Here is an 18,552-nt window from a genome sequence, read left to right as displayed (position 1 = left end):
TACTCCATGCCTCAAAGTCAGTAATTCTAGCAAGTGTCTGTTATTTTGGAGGGAAGCCCACATCAATTTTACTTGTACCTGCTATATAGTCACTTGAAAACCATTTCCCACGTAGGCTGCAAGAAATGTTAGATTTTTAAAACAAAGTTATGTGAGCCTTGGTCTGGCAAAGAACCTAAGGAAAATATTCTTTAAAGGTCTTTCATATTTAGTAAGTTTTCAAATTTCCTTGAAGTTAGTGAACTACCGCTCTTTAAAATTTTCTTGGCATTTTAAAGTATGAAAGTAGAATTAAGCTGATGTCTAGAAGGAACTATTAATTAAATGTGAAACTTAAGAGATTCAGTTTGATTTTGGACCCCTACCTGCCAATGTAGAGAATTTTTAAAAAGCTTATTTGTCAGTTTTACTAAAAATAATAAGAAAAATTCCAGATTATTTTGTTATTATAAACTTTCCAACATGCATGAACACTAATGGCAGAACCAATAATTTAAAAAAATGTGGTGGGTATTAGAGGATAATGATTTGGAGCTAATTCTTTAAAACTTTGAGTCTGTCCAAATGAGCAATACTGCCACACATGTTTTCACGACTACTCACAAATTCAGATGTATCCAAACATTTTTTTTTTTTTTTTTTTTTTACCACAGTGGGTCAGTAAAGAACATAGTTGTTGACTCATCCTAATGACACAGAAATAAAAATTCCCCAAACTACCACTGGATCCTGTCTGAGAAAACACTTAAGTCGACTGACTTTCCCCGCCCTCTCCAGGCACTCTCAGTGGGAACTTGGCAATTCTATTATTTAGGGTCATAGGAAAGCAAGACACTCAAAATTTCACTCTGTTGCTTTTATATGGCAAAATTTTCAAAACTATGGCTAACTAGAACTTTATTTAACACAATTAGAGTTAAGGGAGAATTCCTTATTTCCTAAAATTTTCTTAAATCACATGATGGACACAGACCTTTAAAGGTACAGAAGAGTAGAAACCCACCAAGATGGCTCTCTTGCTATTGCTTGAGGAATACTCTAGGATTCAGAGACAATAGGGGTCCTCAGTTTGCCTTCCAGGGCACCTGCTCTGTGTCCAAGGAGTGGGTCTCTTTTGGCTACTGGCTACCAGAGGGTTCTGTCAATGGAAGGCAATGGCAGATCTGAATGAGATGCTCGGGTGTCCGTTCCTTCAGCTTTTTCTCTTCTGTTGCCCAAAGATGAGCTCTACCTACTGAAGGTCACAACTCCATGAAGTTCCTTCTCCAGGTTCCCAGACAGCTCTCCTCCTCTGTTAGACCTCAGAGCAGAGTTAGATCCCTGCTGTGTCAGCCTGGGTTACCAAGTGAATCTTTTGGCTTTCCTAAATCCACCCCTATCTTTGTAAATACTCTCTGTATTTATTGCTACTTAAATTACCCAGTCTGAGTGTGCCTTGTGTTTCTTGCTGAGAACTTAACATGTACAATAAATAGTATAATATTTATGTTTTGTTATTTTTTATGGTATATGATTTCCTTAGTTGCCACATTCAAGGTTTATGATATTTTGACACAACTCAAGAAAGTGGGTTACTAGAAATAGGCCAAACTATGCAAATCTGAAGTTACTATTCCTCCAATACTTACTTGTGGCTCCAGCTCACCCCGACGTTTGTAGATGGCTTTTTCTCCAGTCAGCCCATCAATGATCTTGGCATCATCTAGTTCCCCAGTAGCTTGGTGTCTTAGCCACTGCCTTTCTTTACCTTTAGCCTGGGACACACAAACACATACACATAAATCTTTAATTAGTTGTGCAGGGTCTTTGACACATTTTCTGCATGAATAACAGGAAAAACACCAGGGAACTTTTCAATATGTGATGGTTCTGCACGAATACAATTGCAGAAGTGGACTGGTTCCTGCTCTGCTAACAAAGAAATGCCATTTATGTGAATTTTGTCAGTTTTAATTGTTTTAACACATGGAACACTTGAAGGGCATATGAACACGAAGACAGTATGAAAATGAATCCCTGGAGAAAGTTCAATATCTGGAAAGGTAATGGTGATGCATTTCCTATGGATTTTCTGTCTCTTTGTGCTTCTAGAACATTTATTAGATATCAAAATAATCAGCTTAAACTTGTTAATATTGTCAGGAAGCCCAGAAAAAAAATGTGATCTTCAGAAGTCTCCCTTTGGGAAAGAAATTTGCTACTCAAGTTCTCCATGTCTTAGCGTGCAAATGGAAACAGCTGGAAACAATAGTATGTGAACATTTTGTACCCCACACGTCTCTGATATTCCATATTCTGAAATTTTTTGAATTCTTTTTCTAAGGTATTTTCACATATTTTGCCAACACTCTTTCAACTAGATCAGGTGGACTTAGAGGATAGTTAAATGATAAAGAACTATAATATCCCATTAAAGGCATATGTTTATTACAGCCCATGACTATATTTACCATAAGAAGAAAGAAGAATAGTTAAAATATTTTTATGCATATAAACAAGATTATAGGACATATTTCATTTATAGAAACACCAAAATATGAGAGGAAAGGTAATTATAGTTAGAATTTCAGTATTTTATATTTCCTCTATGGTAAGATGATGGGGTTTAAACTTATTTAATTACAATCTGCATATAAAAAAAACATAAAAATTACTTAATGTGTAGCCTTTGCAACAGTGAAATTATCACTGGTTAAGAAAACCATGTAACGGCTAGGAGGATTGGGAAGGAAGTGTTCAGGGTCATTGCCTTGTCAAGATATTTATGAAACTTAGAAAGCAATGTTTAATGATTAACAGTGGCACATTTGTTACCAAACATGTTGTAATTTTATTCTGATACTAATCCCATATTGCTCTTAATCCCAGCTCAAGAATTCAACTTCCATGCCACTTTGATGGCAGTTGACCACTGCAACCATGTTCTTTTTTACTTTGTTAACTGTTTATTTTTCCATTTGACAACTCTGTGGGAGTCTGTCTTCATTTATGAGAGGCATAAAAAGCCTGAGCTCTGCAGCTTGGTACCTCCAAAGAGTCACAGAATGTTAGCATTGAAAGGTACCTAAATAATGGTCATCTACAATGGTGTTCCTAAGCATAAATTATCCTGGAAGTCTGAGGGATTATCCACTCCTGATTCCAGGAATGACAAGAAAGAGGAGAGGGCTAGGGATATAGCTCAGTTGGTAGAGTGCTTGCCTCACAATCACAAGGCCCTGGGTTCAAATCCCCAGCACCACAAAAAAAAAAAAAAAAAAAAAAAAAAAAAAAAAAAAGAAAGAGGAGATAGGAATTAAGTCCCAATTTTTGGTATGGGGAGGGAGTCTGAGAAGGATGGCACTGTGTGATTAAGTTTGTCTGTCCGATTACTGAAATAGTGGAAAGGATTCTAGAAGCCTGTGCTTATGTATTCCTCCTGCCACATGTAACTCTGTGTCAAGTTTTACATGACAGCTGCTTTGCTCTAATTATGCCCCCTTTCCATGTGAGATCATGGGGTTGTTGTCAAGGATATGCATCTGGGAAAGACACATTTCCAAGATATACTTGATACAGTGGTTCTAGGAACTGCCCACCAAAATTAAAATCTTATGCTGGTGACCTAGGAGTTTCCCTTTCTTTACGTCATGTTTGCATTAATACATCTGCATTCAAATATGATAATTTTAATAAAGGATTAGTATCCAAAAACTTCTTAAAACTCAACAGTAAAGATGAAGATTAAAAAATGGGCAAAAACTTGAGAAAGCACTTCATTCAAACAGGTACACTGACCAGCCATGGTGGTGCATGCCTGTAATCCCAGCGGCTTGGGAGCTGAAATAAGAGATACCTGAGTTCAAAGTCAGCCTCAACAATTTTGCGAGGCCCTAAGCAACTTAATGAGACCCTGTCTTAAATAAAAAATATTTAAAAAGGGTTGGGGATGTGGCTCAGGCTAATTGCCCCTGGGTTCATTCCCATTACCCAAAAAACAAAAACAACAAAAACAGGTTGATGGCAAATGTGTATATGAAAAGATCTTAAACATCATATGTTATTAGGGAACTGCAAATTAAAACAAGTATGAGACATCATTCCAAACCTATTAGAATAAACAGAACCCCAAACTCTGACAACACCAAATGTTAAGTATGTGGAGCCACAGGAACTCTCACCGTGCATGGGAATGTAAGATGGTGCTGCTACATGGGAAGACAGTTCTGCAGCTTCTTACAAAACTAAACATACTCATACCACACATCCACCAATTGCATGCCTTAGTGTTTACACAAATGAGTTGAAAACTTATGTCTACATAAAAATCTGCCCATGATATTTATGGCAATTTTATGCATAACTGCCAAAATTTGGAAGCAATTATGTCTTTCAACACATGAATGGATAAATTAAACTGTTGGTACATCCAGATAATACTATTCAGTCCTAAAAAAATCTCTCAAATATATTTATATAAATCCTACTGTAATAAGGTGATCTGAAATAGTTTGTTATTTTAGATATTCTTGCATATGAATAACCTACTACGGGATTTATCATTTGTCACAGAAGTTTTTATTAATTTTCTTTAGTACATTTGTGAGAAAGAAATTCTGTTGGTTAGCTCTAGTCCTTAGTTTTCAAGGTTAATTTATTATGAAGTAGTTCTTCAAGACCCAAAGCAAACAAATGTTAACTCCTCGTGTGAGGTTTGTGAAGTCCTGACTTGGTGATTTCAGTTCCTGACCAGCATGAGTCCAGAAGTTGCAGTAAGAGATTCATAACACAAATAGGGAGTTACAGGTGACATGGATCTGGGATGCTGAGGAAAGTGGCAGAGTGATGAAGAGAAACAGAACGATCACCCAGTGGAGTTTATGTAATAGTTCAACAGCACTGTGGAATTCTTTTGGTATTCATGCTAATAATGCTTTATAAAAATGACAGAGGGGTTCCTGTTTAGGGCACATGTTCCTATTACTGTCCTTGGTAAAGGGGTTACTGAATTTAAAATATTTTCCTCTTAGAATATTATAGTTTTGAAGTGCAAGTGAAAGTGAGGGATATGCTTTTTCCAATAAATCTGATACCTATTCTTGTTCCTCCCTCCCCTCCTCCCTCCCTCCCTCCCTTCCTACCTTCCTTCCTTCCTTCTTTCCTTTCTGGGAACTCTTGGTTAGCTAGAAAGTGAACACGCACACACGTGCACGTGCGCACACACACACACACACACACACACACACACACACACACACATTTGTAGCATGGAGGACATTAGAATGAATAAAATTGACCAAAACCAATTATCTTGTGGTCTGTGATACTGTCTTATGATTTCAGCATTGAAAACATTCTGATTAATCTGAAGTTTTTACCTATTTGGGATGTGGTTAAGCAAAACTTATTCCATCTATAAACTCTACAATTATGACAGTTTTCTATTACTTCTTCAGAAGAGAAAGTAGAAGTATTATGTAGACTAAAGCATGGAGAAGATCATAACTATTTGTTGGGTGAATAAGTAATGGTAAATGAATGAGGATAACTGGGAATACCCATTATTTTAACTTATCCCCCACGTTTAACCAACTATCTGAACAAAAATATCTGCTATATTAAGAAACTTGTTTTTACAATACTCATTAAATAACAAATTACTGATTGGTGGAAATAAATTTTACTTTCTGGTTCTAAATATTTTGACATAACAGTTTAAAATATCTAACTAAATATCTGTTGCATTCCAAATAGTGAAAAAATATTGCAAAGGAGAGAAAATATGTATCTTCCTATTGCAAGGAATTCCTTTTTTTTCTTAAAGTAGTACCTCATTGTAATGGAAAATGGGGATTCATGTATTAACAGAAGAATTTGTATACTTAGACACAAATGTGGTTCTAAATAATTACTTGGATGACAGATTACTGTCATTTTACATTCAGTTTTATGAAGAAAAACAACTTCTGTTCTTCAAGAACTACATATGTTGTACCTCAAAGGATCAGGGAATCACACATATGACATCTTAAACTTAACAAGTTCAAAACCCCAAATTCAACCTCAGCAAAAGGCAACCCACTATTTCAGTTGTTCAACCCACATACCTAGGCAACACCTTGATTCCTGTCTCACCCACCCAATCCACTGGTAAATCCTCTCACTTTCTGGCAGTATCCGACCCTCTCTGCCATTTGCACATCCATCCTTCATGTGGCAGCATTAATACCCAACTGGACCACCACACAGACTCCCTCTGGCCTCCCTACTCCCCCCTTTGCCCTCTTGCAGACCCCCTCCTCTCATAGAAATCAGAGGAATTTTATATAACATAGAATTTGCAAGAAATTGCAGCAAGAAAAACTGCTGGCATGATTGTACCTTAAAAAGTCAGATTAAATTAATACTTCTATAATCATTTTAAAGAATGAAAAAATTTACTTTTTCCATATGTAACATGAAGTATCACATTTTTTACTTCTAATCTTCCTCTATACTAACTTAATTAACCAAAACCAAGAGAATTAACCAAAAGTATTTATTTTATTTAAATCTTAAAATAACATAAGACTTTAGGCCCTGTTTATTTTCCTGGTTCTTCATATTGTATAGTTTTAGCAAGAATGAGTCTTGAGCACGGAGTGAGCTGGTGGGTGAGTCAGGCCACCTGCACCTCAGAGGTAGCAGGTGGGCAGCCAACCTGCCCAGCCACCAGGCCAAAGACAGAGGCCATTACTGAGCGACCCTGTCTGACCCCTGCACCCAGGACGGCGCCATCACTGTTCGGTCGCAGTCTCGGAGCGAGCTGGCAGGTGAGTCAGGCTGCCTGCATCTCGGAGGTAGCAGGCAGGTACCCAACCCACCTGCCTTGCGGAGCTAGGTGGCGGGCAGCCAACCCGCCCAACCACCAGGCCGAAGACAGATACCATCACTGAGTGACCCCGCCTGACCACCATGCCGAGGTCTGTTGCCATCGTGGAGCAAGCCGGAAGACAAGCCAGCCATCCTGCATTGTGGAGCTAGCCAGAGGCTTCTTTATAGGTTGGTGCAGGCATTTTGAATTATTCCTGAGGGTGTGGCCATCATCATTGGAAGGGCAGCTCCCTTCCTGAGACACCTACAGGAGGCTAGAGGACCTTTGACAAGACCAAGGAGTCAAGAAGAGGAGGTATTGAGAGACTTGGGACAAACTCAGAGGCACTGGGTGAATCTCTCCCACTGGTCAGGCTCCCCAAATGGGGCAGTAGTCCCGAAACACAGGGAACTTCGTGGAGTAGAGTGGCCCAGTGAGACTCCCCTGCTGGAGCCGAGTACCCAGTCAACCAGAAGCATTGCAGAGGAGGGCCACACAGCAAGGGGCTTCAAATCAGAGTGAGGGTCCAAGTCCCAGGCAGTAGCTCCAGTCCCCAGGGAACATAGCAGAGGAGGGCCGCTCAGCAAGGGAATCCCTCACAGGGTCAGGTTCCCCAGCCCAGGCGGTAGGTCAGGACCCCTGGGAACATTGCAGAGGAGGGCTGCCCAGTACAGGTGGTAGTTCTGGACTGAAGGGAACTTCTTGGAGGAGAGCTGCCAGCGAAACTTCCCCACTGGGTAAGTCTTCCCCACTGGGCGAGGTTTTCCCACCAGGGCAATAGAACCAGAGACACAGACCCAGATCAGACATGCCCCAGTCTGCAATCTAGGCCCCCTCTGACTGACCATCAGTCAACAAGTGGAGGTGTCTCTACCTACTGACAGGGAATATACCCCGCCTGAAGGCCACCATCCCTAAAGGGGCAGCATCCTAGTGGAGCACCGCATTATCAAGTTCCTCCAAGACTTCAGGCTACTGAAGGCTAAGAGGTGAGTTGTTGGAAATCTACAGAAACAATATTAGTCAATAGAGGAAATATGCAATATCCCAGAGTTTCATTACTAGAGGGGTAGATACCTGAACAATATGAGAAAACAAGGGAAGAAAATGTCCCAAACAAACCTAGATGGTATAGCAATAAAATCCAATGACAGCATGGCAGAAGAAATGTCAGAAAGGGAGTTCAGAATGTACATAATTAAAAAGGATCAGGGAAGCAAACGAGGAGATGAAAGAGCAAATGCAGGCATTGAATGATGAAATGAAAGAGCAAATGCAGGCATTAAATAATTGCACCAATCGATAGTTAAAAGACCAAATAAAGGAAGCAAAATATCATTTCAATAAAGAGTTAGAGACACTGAAATAAAACCAAACAGAAATCCTTGAAATGAAGGAAACAATAAAACAAATTAAAAACTCCATAGAAAGCATAACCAAAAGGATAGAACACCTGGAAGACAGAACCTCAGACATTGAAGACAAAATATTTAATCTTGAAAACAAAGTTGACCAAACAGAGAAGATGGTAATAAATCATGAACAGAATCTCCAAGAATTATGGGATATCATGAAAAGGCCAAATTTAAGAATTATTGGGAAAGAGGAAGGCTTTGAGAATCAAACCAAAGGAATGAATAATCTATTCAATGAAATAATATCAGAAAATTTCCCAAATCTGAAGAATGAAATGTAAAATCAAGTCCAAGAGGCTTATAGAACTCCAAATACACAAAATTACAACAGACCCACACCAAGGCACATTATAATGAAAATACCTAACATACAAAATAAAGACAGAATTCTAAAGGCTGCAAGAGAAAAGAATCAAATTACATTCAGGGAGAAACCAATACGGATATCAGCAGATTTTTCAATCCAGACCCTAAAAGCTAGAAGGGCCTGGAGCAACATTTTTCAAGCTCTGAAAGAAAACGGATGCCAACCAAGAATCTTATACCCAGCAAAACTTACTTTCTGATTTGACAATGAAATAAAATCCTTCCATGATAAACAAAAGCTAAAAGAATTTACAAAAAGAAAGCCAGCATTACAGAACATTCTCAGCAAAATATTCCATGAGAAAGAGATGAAAAACAATGATGTAAATCAGCAAAGGGAGGAAGTACCCTAAAGGAACAGCCAAATAAAGGAGAAACCAAGTCTTGTCAAAAAAAAAAAAAAAAAACAAAAAAAAAAAACCCCAAATGACCAGGAATACAAATCATATCTCAATAATAACCCTGAATGTTAATGGCCTGAACTCATCAATCAAAAGACACAGACTGGCAGATTGGATTAAAAAGAAAGATCCAACAATTTGCTGCCTGCAAGAGACTCATCTCATAGAAAGAGATACCCACAGACTAAAGGTAAAAAGATTGGAAAAAAATACCATGCACATGGACACAGCAAAAAAGCTGGAGTATCCATCCTCATTTCAGATAATGTGGACTTCAAGCCAAAGTTAGTCAGAAGGGATAAAGAAGGACATTTCATACTGCTTAAGGGAAGCATAAATCAGCAAGACATAACCATCATAAATATCTATGCCCCAAATAGTGGCTCGTCCATATACGTCAAACAAATCCTTCTCATTTCCAAAAATCAAATAGACCACAACAAATTAATACCAGGTGATTTTAACACACCTCTCTCACCACTGGACAGATGCTCCAAACAAAAATTGAACAAAGAAATCATAGATCTCAATAACACAATCAATAATTTAGACTTAATGGACATTTATAGAATATACCATCCAACAAAGAGCGAATATACCTTCATCTCAGCAGCACATGGATCCTTCTGTAAAACAGACCATATTTTATGCCACAAAGCTAATGTTAGCAAGTATAAGAAGATAGAGACATTACCTTCTATTTTATCAGACTATAATGGATTGAAATTAGAAATAAATGAAAGAGTAAAAAACAGAAACTTCTCCAATACCTGGAGATTAAATAATATGCTATTGTATGATGAATGGATAACAGAAGACATCAGGAAGGAAATTAAAAAATTCTTAGAGGTAAATGAGAACAAAGAAACATCATATCAAAATCTCTGGGACACTATGAAAGCAGTACTTAGAGGAAAATTTATTTCATGGAGCGCATTTAATAAACGAAGAAAAAAATCAACAAATAAATGACCTAATACTACAGCTCAAAGCCCTAGATAAAGAACAGAGCAACACCAAAAGTAGTAGAAGACAGGAAATAGTTAAAATCAGAGCTGAAATGAACAAAATTGAAACAAAAGAAACAATAGAAAAAAATGACAAAATAAATAGTTGGTTCTTTGAAAAAATAAACAAAATTGATAAACCCTTAGCCACACTAACAAAGAGAAAGGGAGAGAAAACCCAAATTACTAAAATTTGGAATGACCAAGGAAATATCACAGCAGACACGATTGAAATACAAAACATAATTAGAAGCTATTTTGAAAATCTATATTCCAACAAAATAGAAAATCTCGAAGACATCAACAAGTTTCTAGAGACACATGAATTACCTAAACTGAACCAGGAGGACACACACAATTTAAATAGATCAATTTCAAGTAATGAAATAGAAGAAGTCATCAAAAGCCTACCAACAAAGAAAGGTCCAGGACCAGATGGGTTCTCAGCTGTGTTCTATAAAACCTTTAAAGAAGAGCTCATTCCAGTATTCCTCAAAGTATTCCATGAAATAGAAGATGAGGGAACCCTCCTAAACTCATTCTATGAAGCCAATATCACCTTGATACCTAAACCAGACAGAGACAGATTGAAGAAAGAAAATTTCAGACCAATATCCTTAATGAACATTGATGCAAAAATTCTCAACAAAATTTTAGCAAATCACATACAAAAATATGTTAAAAAGATAGTGCACCATGATCAAGTGGGTTTTATCCCATGGATGCAAGGTTGGTTCAACATATGGAAATCAATAAATGTAATTCACCATATCAACAGACTTAAAGGCAAAAATCACATGATTATTTTGATAGATGCAGAAAACTATTTGATAAAACACAGCATCCCTTCATTCTCAAAACCCTAGAAAAAAATAGGGATAGTGGGAACATTCCTTAACATTGTAAAGCCATCTATGCTAAGCCCATGGCCAATATCATTCTAAATGGTGAAAAACTGAAAGCATTCCCCTTAAAAACTAGAACAAGGCAGGGATGCCCTCTTTCACCACTTCTATTCAGTATCATCCTTGAAACTCTAGCCAGAGCAATTAGAGAGACCAAGGAAATTAAAGGGATACAAATAGGAAAAGAACTCAAACTATCCCTGTTCACTCTTGACATGATTATATATTTAGAGGAACCAGGAAATTCCACCAGAAAACTTTTAGAACTCATAAGTGAATTCAGTAAAGTAGCAGGTTACAAAATCAATGCTCATAAATCCAATGCATTTTTATACATAAGTGATAAATTTTCAGAAAGAGAGGTTAGGAAATCTATCCCATTCACAATAGCTTCAAAAAAAAAATAAAATACTTGGGAATCAATCTCACAAAAGAGGTGAAAGACCTCTACAATGAGAACTACAGAACACTAAAGAAAGAAATTCAAGAAAACCTTAGAAGATGGAAAGATCTCCCATGTTCCTGGATAGGCATAGGATGTCGAAATGGCCATACTACTAAGAGTGCTATACAGATTCAATACAATTCCAATTAAAATCCCAATGACGTATCTTACCAAAATACAGCAATCATGAAATTCATCTGGAAGAATAAAAAACCCAGAATAGCTAAAGCAATCCTTAGCAGGAAGAGTGAAGCAGGGGGTATCTCAATACCAGAACTTTAACTATACTACAAAGCAATAGTAACAAAAACAGCATGGTATTGGCACCAAAACAGACAGGTGGATCAATGGTACAGAATAGAGGACATGGACACAAACTAAAATAAATACAATTTTCTCATACTAGACAAAGGGGCCAAAAATATGCAATGGAGAAAAGAGAGCCTCTTCAACAAATGGTGCTGGGAAAACTGGAAATCCATATGCAACACAATGAAACTAAACCCATATCTCTCACCCTGCACAAAAATCAACTCACAATGGATCAAAGACCTTGAAACCAGACCAGAGACCCTGCATCTTATAGAAGAAAAAGTAGGTTCAAATCTTCAACTTGTTGGCTTAGGATCAGACTTCCTTAACAGGACTCCCATAGCACAAGAAATAAAAGCAAGAATCAACAACTGGGATAGATTCAAACTAAAAAGCTTTCTCTCAGCAATAGAAACTATCAGCAATGTGAAGAGAGAGCCTACAGAGTGGGAGAAAATCTTTGCCACTCATACTTCAGATAGAACACTAATTTCCAGAATATATAAAGAACTCAAAAAACTCTATACCAAGAATACAAATAACCCAATCAACAAATGGGCTAAGGAAATGAACAGACACTTCACAGAAGAAGATGTACAAGCAATCAACAAACATATGAAAAAATGTTCACCATCTTTAGTAATAAGAGAAATGCAAATCAAAACTACCCTACGATTCCTTCTCAACCCAATTAGAATGGTGATTATCAAGAATACAAGCAACAATAGGTGTTGGCGAGGATGTGGGGAAAAAGGTACACTCATACATTGCTGGTGGGGCTGCAAATTAGTGCAGCTGCTCTGAAAAGCAGTGTGAAGATTCCTTAGAACACTTGGAATGGAACCAGCATTTGACCCAGCTATCCCACTCCTTGGCCTATACCCAAAGGACTTAAAATCAGCATACTACAGAGATACAGCCACATCAATGTTCATAGCTGCTCAATTCACAATAGCCAGATTGTGGAACCAACCTAGATGCCCTTTAGTAGGTGAATGGATAAAGAAACTCAGGTATATCTATATACAATGGAATATTACTGAGCTATAAAGAATAATAAAATTATGGCATTTGCAGGCAAATGGATGAAATTGGAGAATACCATGCTAAGTGAGATATGCCAATCCCAAAAAACCAAGGGACGAATGATCCTGCTGATAAGCGGATGATGACACATAATGGAGGGTGGGAGGGGAGCAAGAATGGAGGAAGGAGGGACTGTATAGAGAGAAAAGAGGTGTGGGAGGGGTGGGGGGGAAGAAAAAAATAACAGAATGAATCAAAAACTATTACCCTAGGTAAATGTACGATTACAAAAATGGTATGCCTCTGCTTCATGCACAGAGAAACAACATGTATCCCATTTGTTTACAATAAAAATGAATTTTAAAAAATTGTATGCATGGGAAAAAAATGAATGATACTTGATATTTATGTTTCCTTTTAAACTTATTTATCACAACTCTTTAGAGTCGATTCTATGTTTAACTGCTTTTAATGCTCATTGCTGATCCTTTTACACAGGTTCCCATGCTTAAGTGATCCTGATTCTTCTCTTAATTGGCTGGAATATTTACACGTTTGTGTATATATGTGTGAGGGCACATAATTCAAAATGATTTTCAGAATGGGTACTTAAGTGACGTATTCGCAGCCTGTGAACATCTGCAAATGCCCTTCTGTCACCTTTGCACTTGTGCTGAGTGTGGAATTCTTGGTCTCAACCTTTCCCTTAAATCCTGCAGACATTGCTCTCCTATCTCCTGGCATTCAGTGTTTCAGGAACTACTAATGTAGGTTGGTTTTTCTTTCCCTGGAAATAGCTTGTTTTCACCTGCTTGTATGTTTATAGGATGTGTTCTTTATTTCTGACATGTTAAAACTGCATGACTCTGTTGTGCGGTGCTTCTCTCTGTTAAATTTTGCCTGGCACTCAGTAATGTTCTTTTGATCAACAGACTTAGGCCGTCGTTCAGCTCAGTACAGTTGGGTTATTACTTTAGTTACTGCTTATGTGTCCTTCTTGGTGAACTCTCCTTGTTCATTCACACGTGTTCACTGTGAGCTTACATACTGTACTGCTTATCAGGATGGCTCTTGGCTATCTACATCAGCTCTTCAATCTCTGATTTTGTTGCTCAGCTTTCTTATGGTTTTTACTTTTTTTATTTCCTCTGTGATCCAGAATAATTTTTCATTCACATTGGTGTTTGGACTTGGATTTTGTTCTACTTTTCATATAAATTAAATTTTGGCATGATGTTTTTAGTTTCCTTATTGCTTTCATTCTTTTAAAGCTATGTATTACTTAACATACTGAGTTTCTTTAAATTATGAGAACACAAAGCAGGTGTTATCCAAACATTTTAAATTTTCTGAAAAAAAATATTTTAGCTGAGCAGCATCTTCTCTGTTTTCTTGAATGCTTCCTACTCTATTTCAGTGCAGCATCTTTTCATGGATCCCATGCTATTTCATTTGTTCTGGGGCTCTTACCTGTGACTGATGAGACAGCTATATGAAACTGTTCAGGAACAGAATGAATGCACTCTCTGTGCTTGCATTCACCTTCCATCTAATTACTATTAGAATTCTCTCTGAGCATTGTAAACTAAACCTATACTCCTAGCTCAAGAACTCCACAGGGAAGGAGTTGGGACTGTGGACAGTCTCAGCTTGAGAACTTCATCTCACATTTCTTATTTTGTTTGGAAGTCACTGAAGTGGGGCCAACTTTCAGCATTTGGCTTATGTTTGATCTGGTCTTCAAGCCAAGTATTGGTTGGGGCTGGCTGGCCCCTTTCCTGGTGTTAGTCCCCTTCCAGTTTTCTGCCTCTTTCAGTCACTGTATCAACCTAGACCTTTCTGCCGTCCCTCCTCCCAGTTCTGCTCCTTGGCTCTGACAAAATGGAGCTGAAGGGATGCACTTCTCCCCAGCTCCAGAGCTCCAGTCAAGGAACGTGAATGAGTTACTCTTGGGACTCGTGCACTTATTGGTGGTAATGCTATTTCTCAGGAAGATTTTGCAGTTCTTTGGTAGGGGTCTCATTGCATTATGTTTGGCACAAATTCTTCAAAGCTTCTCACCTGTCACTAGAAACTTTCCCTAATTCCTACTGTCACATACATGGGGTTTCACCATCTATAGCTTTTTATTATTCTAATAATTTTAATCATCATCTGTCAAAGGCCAGGTTAGATGTCCATGCTCATGTAGCCAATGAATCAGGATTCTATTGTCCTCCTATGGCCAATAAGGCCATGTGTTGAGAGATGAGCTACTGATGTGCTAAGAAAGAGGAACTAACACTTTGCCACCTTTCTCTTGTTTGTTCCATACTTTTGGCATGCTACCCCCTTTATAAAGAACCCAAAAATATAGACACAGATATCCATGCAGACACATAACCTCATCTGGTGGTAACTTTGCTCCTGAAGTACAGGTTCCCATATTAAAAACTTCCAATATCATGTCTGACATTTCTGCATAGGTGTTCTAGTAGTGAGAAAACATACTAATGTCCAAAGTAAGTATGTGCTTTCTTTATAAGCCTTCACTCTTCCTGTTTTCCCTAGGTCTGTCCTCTAGGATTTGAAACCTCTCATCTCCATTCACCCCACAATTAGCCACTCTCTTCTTTCCCAGCCATAACATGATTCTTGAATTTGTCACACCTTTTCCATTTTTACTTCATTTGCTCTCACTTTGAGTTCTTATCACTTCTCTCCTGAACAACTGAAATGATTTTATGATTTGATTTCTGGCTTTCACCTCCCTCTTCTCTGTAACCCTTTCCCTTTTTGACCATGCCGCTTCCCAAGGAAGACAGAACCATGCCACTCCTTTTCTCACGCATCTCCATGGCTCTTCCCTGGCTACAGACATATCAGCCTCAGCAAGAGATATGATATAATCCTTTCAGGATTCCTGTTCTCTCAGCTTTTTCTTCCACTAGTTTCTGTCCCTGAACCCATTACCAAACTCTCAACACTAGTCACTGAAGGCTACTTGCCATTTTCTAAGCAGCCTGGTACTCAAGTCTCTCCCCTACTCAGTCAGAAGTCTCTCCTATTTAGAGTATTGCTTCACCAAATGCTTTCAGTCTTCAAAAATTGTGAGTGTTCAATGATAAAATAAGAAAAGAAAACTTGTATGAAATCTGACAAAGAAATGTTGTTTGTTCCACAAATCTTAGAAATTTGGGGTTTGTGTTTTATATGCCATTTTTAGAACTTTTTCTAGTAATTCATTTCTATTGTATTTTACAAAAGTATTATTTATATTAGAGGGAAAAAAACCTGGCCCTTCCCCACAGAAGGTTTGAGAAGCACTAGCAATGTTGTCTGCCCCCTCCTATCCTTTAAATTCAGTTGCTATTTGGAAGCCAGGCCCATCCATCCTGGTTTCACCTCAGATGACACTTTCTCAATGAGTTCTCCCCGCAGTTGTCCAGCTCAGAAATGACTCACACAATTGTCAGAGCATCTTGTTAATCTTTTTGTGGCATTTACCATGTTACACCTTCTACACACCAGTCTTCTCTAGAAGGATAGTCACTGAAGGCAAAAATAGATATATAACAATTGTCTATTGAATAAAACAGTTTTAAAGATTAAATAGAAAGAATGGGGAAATGCTTACTGTTTTACATATAAGCCAAGTGGATGCTCAAAGGAAAGCCTAAATTCCTGAGCTGCCAACTAACTGCCTGAATTTCAGCCTCCTGTCCTGTTTACATTTCATACTGGGTGTATCCTGCCTGTGGCTGGCTCTCAGCTCACACCTGAGACCACACATTGTTGTGTCTTTGTTGTGCTCACTGCTGTGGCACTGTTCCCATTCTTCTCTGGCTAACACTCACATGTCCTTTAAGACTCAGTTCATGTATCCTTTCCTTCAACATCTATCCCTGATTCCCTTTCCTCTGGGCTTCTGCTCTATTCTATGCATCCCTGTGTCCAGGCACATATATTAAGCTCAAATGATCTGTTTAGGTGTCTGTCCTCCCTGCCCCTCAATAATAGAGCATTCTTGGTATGGGGACAGTATCTTATCAATTTTGGGGCCCTAGTTGCCCTGCACAGGCCTTGCTCCATGGTCACTATTCAAAAACCCCATTTATCTGAACCAAAGTTCTTTGAATCACTAGAATTAAAAAAGGAACACAATTATTGGTTCATGAATTTCTCATTCTGGTGAAAGCAATCAAGACAGGCTAAATTAATTTAGATAAGAATGAAATTACTGATTATAGATTAGAAAAATATTAGAAGACATGATTAAAATCAGTGGATTTGGGAAGGAATATTTTGTTAGGGAGTGCTGCAATCAAAGACTGAGATTCTGATGCAAGTATAATTGAAATACTTATAAACTCCACTATTCTAATGAGAAAATTCTTACTATGGACTCAGAATAGGATAAAGTTTCAATAATCAGGACTCTGATATTACATAGAATCCAGTCAAAAGGACAAAGAAGCTCACTGGTGATAGCTACCTTAATTGAGAAGAATGACACAGGGACATGAAGGAAACCTCAATATGACTGGCATGGCACTTCCTGTTCCTCAAATCTCAACCCAGCCATCTAGAACCAGTGTGTGGGCTGAAACTGGGCTTTGGGAAGTCATCTCAAATGATGCTTCCCTAGTTACTGGCCAGACTGTACTGCTCACCATGGTTACTGGGATTACATAGCAACCTCAAAACAGCTGGAAGATTTTAGTCAACCAGAGCACATAGGAGTAGCAGAAGATGGCAAGAATAGGTCAAACCAAAGCCTTTTTGCTTTGGTCACATTCTGAATTTTCATACTCTGCACAAGGCCCTGTTCATTGCTGGCCAGCAGCAGTGTTTTTAAATAGCTCTTCCTCTTCTTTCTCTCCAAATTGAGGACTAAAAGGCCCATCTGAGAATAATTATTCCCCTGTGAATTAGAATAAAGATTCAATAAGTGAAGCATTTGAAAATGCTGTGTTGGCATTTGTTTAATGATACGAAATGTTTTCTGACTATGTATATGTATCTATGTATGTAAAAAAACATATGCACTTACATATACACATACACATATTTATACACACACATATATACACGTGTACACAAAGTATGCACTTTATGCAGTTATAGAGTTGGAAGATGATAACAGGGAATTTACAAATAATAGGAATCTGAGTTTTGGGCTCAGATGTCTGCTTCACTGACCATATTAAACCAGGAAAAGTTATGCCATATTCTTTTTTTTAAAAACATTTATTTATTTATATGTGGTGCTAAGGATTGAACCCAGGGCCTCATACATGCCAGGCAGGTGGTATACCACTGAGCCACAATCCCAGCCCTATGCCATATTCTTGGTAATGTTTCCTCATGCATAAAGTGGGAGCAAAATATCTATATTTCATAGAATTATGAGAATTCAGATTACCATCTCAGTTCCCATCTATCAAATGTAGAAATAATACATCCAAGGTTACTTATGATTATTATAGAGATTACATAGCATTATGAATGTGAAGTACTTGCCTGGGTATCTGGCTCAAAGTCCAGGCTGATGAGTTAGTACAATGAAAGAAATGATTGAGCTCATCCTTCAGAGAGGATGCCATCTGGCAGGTACTGATGTCAATGTTAATACTCATGACTGCCTTATTATCTGTCATTCGTATTTCATAGAATCCAGGTTGTCTGGCTCCAGAGCTGGCACTATCAGCCACTAGTTGATGATGATGATGATGATGATGATGATACGATATGATGATGATGACAATGACAATAACCATGATGGAGGCTATTTAGATGATGATGAGGCTAACAATGTAAGGGAACTGGCAGGATACCTGGTACATGTGTGCTACCATTATTAT

At 38.1% G+C, this 18,552-nt stretch overlaps 1 protein-coding gene across 2 annotated transcripts in view; it reads right to left on the bottom strand.

Moving 5' to 3' along the window:
• Vwa8 (von Willebrand factor A domain containing 8) overlaps positions 1–18,552 on the bottom strand; it is a 461,451-nt gene that overhangs the window by 18,151 nt on the left and 424,748 nt on the right. For both annotated transcript variants that reach the window (XR_007108713.1, XM_047552395.1), the window contains exon 41: positions 1,629–1,754. Coding sequence is in view for 1 of the 2 variants with exons in the window: in XM_047552395.1 (XP_047408351.1) it covers positions 1,629–1,754 (126 nt within the window). In the remaining variant the exon portion in view is untranslated. The remainder of the gene's footprint in view (positions 1–1,628; positions 1,755–18,552) is intronic.

This window comes from Sciurus carolinensis, chromosome 5, assembly GCF_902686445.1.
Source record: "Sciurus carolinensis chromosome 5, mSciCar1.2, whole genome shotgun sequence".
In the NCBI taxonomy this organism is placed as follows: domain Eukaryota; kingdom Metazoa; phylum Chordata; class Mammalia; order Rodentia; family Sciuridae; genus Sciurus; species Sciurus carolinensis.
Note: the sequence above shows the minus strand (reverse complement) of the source record. Positions and strands in the feature narration are given on the sequence as shown.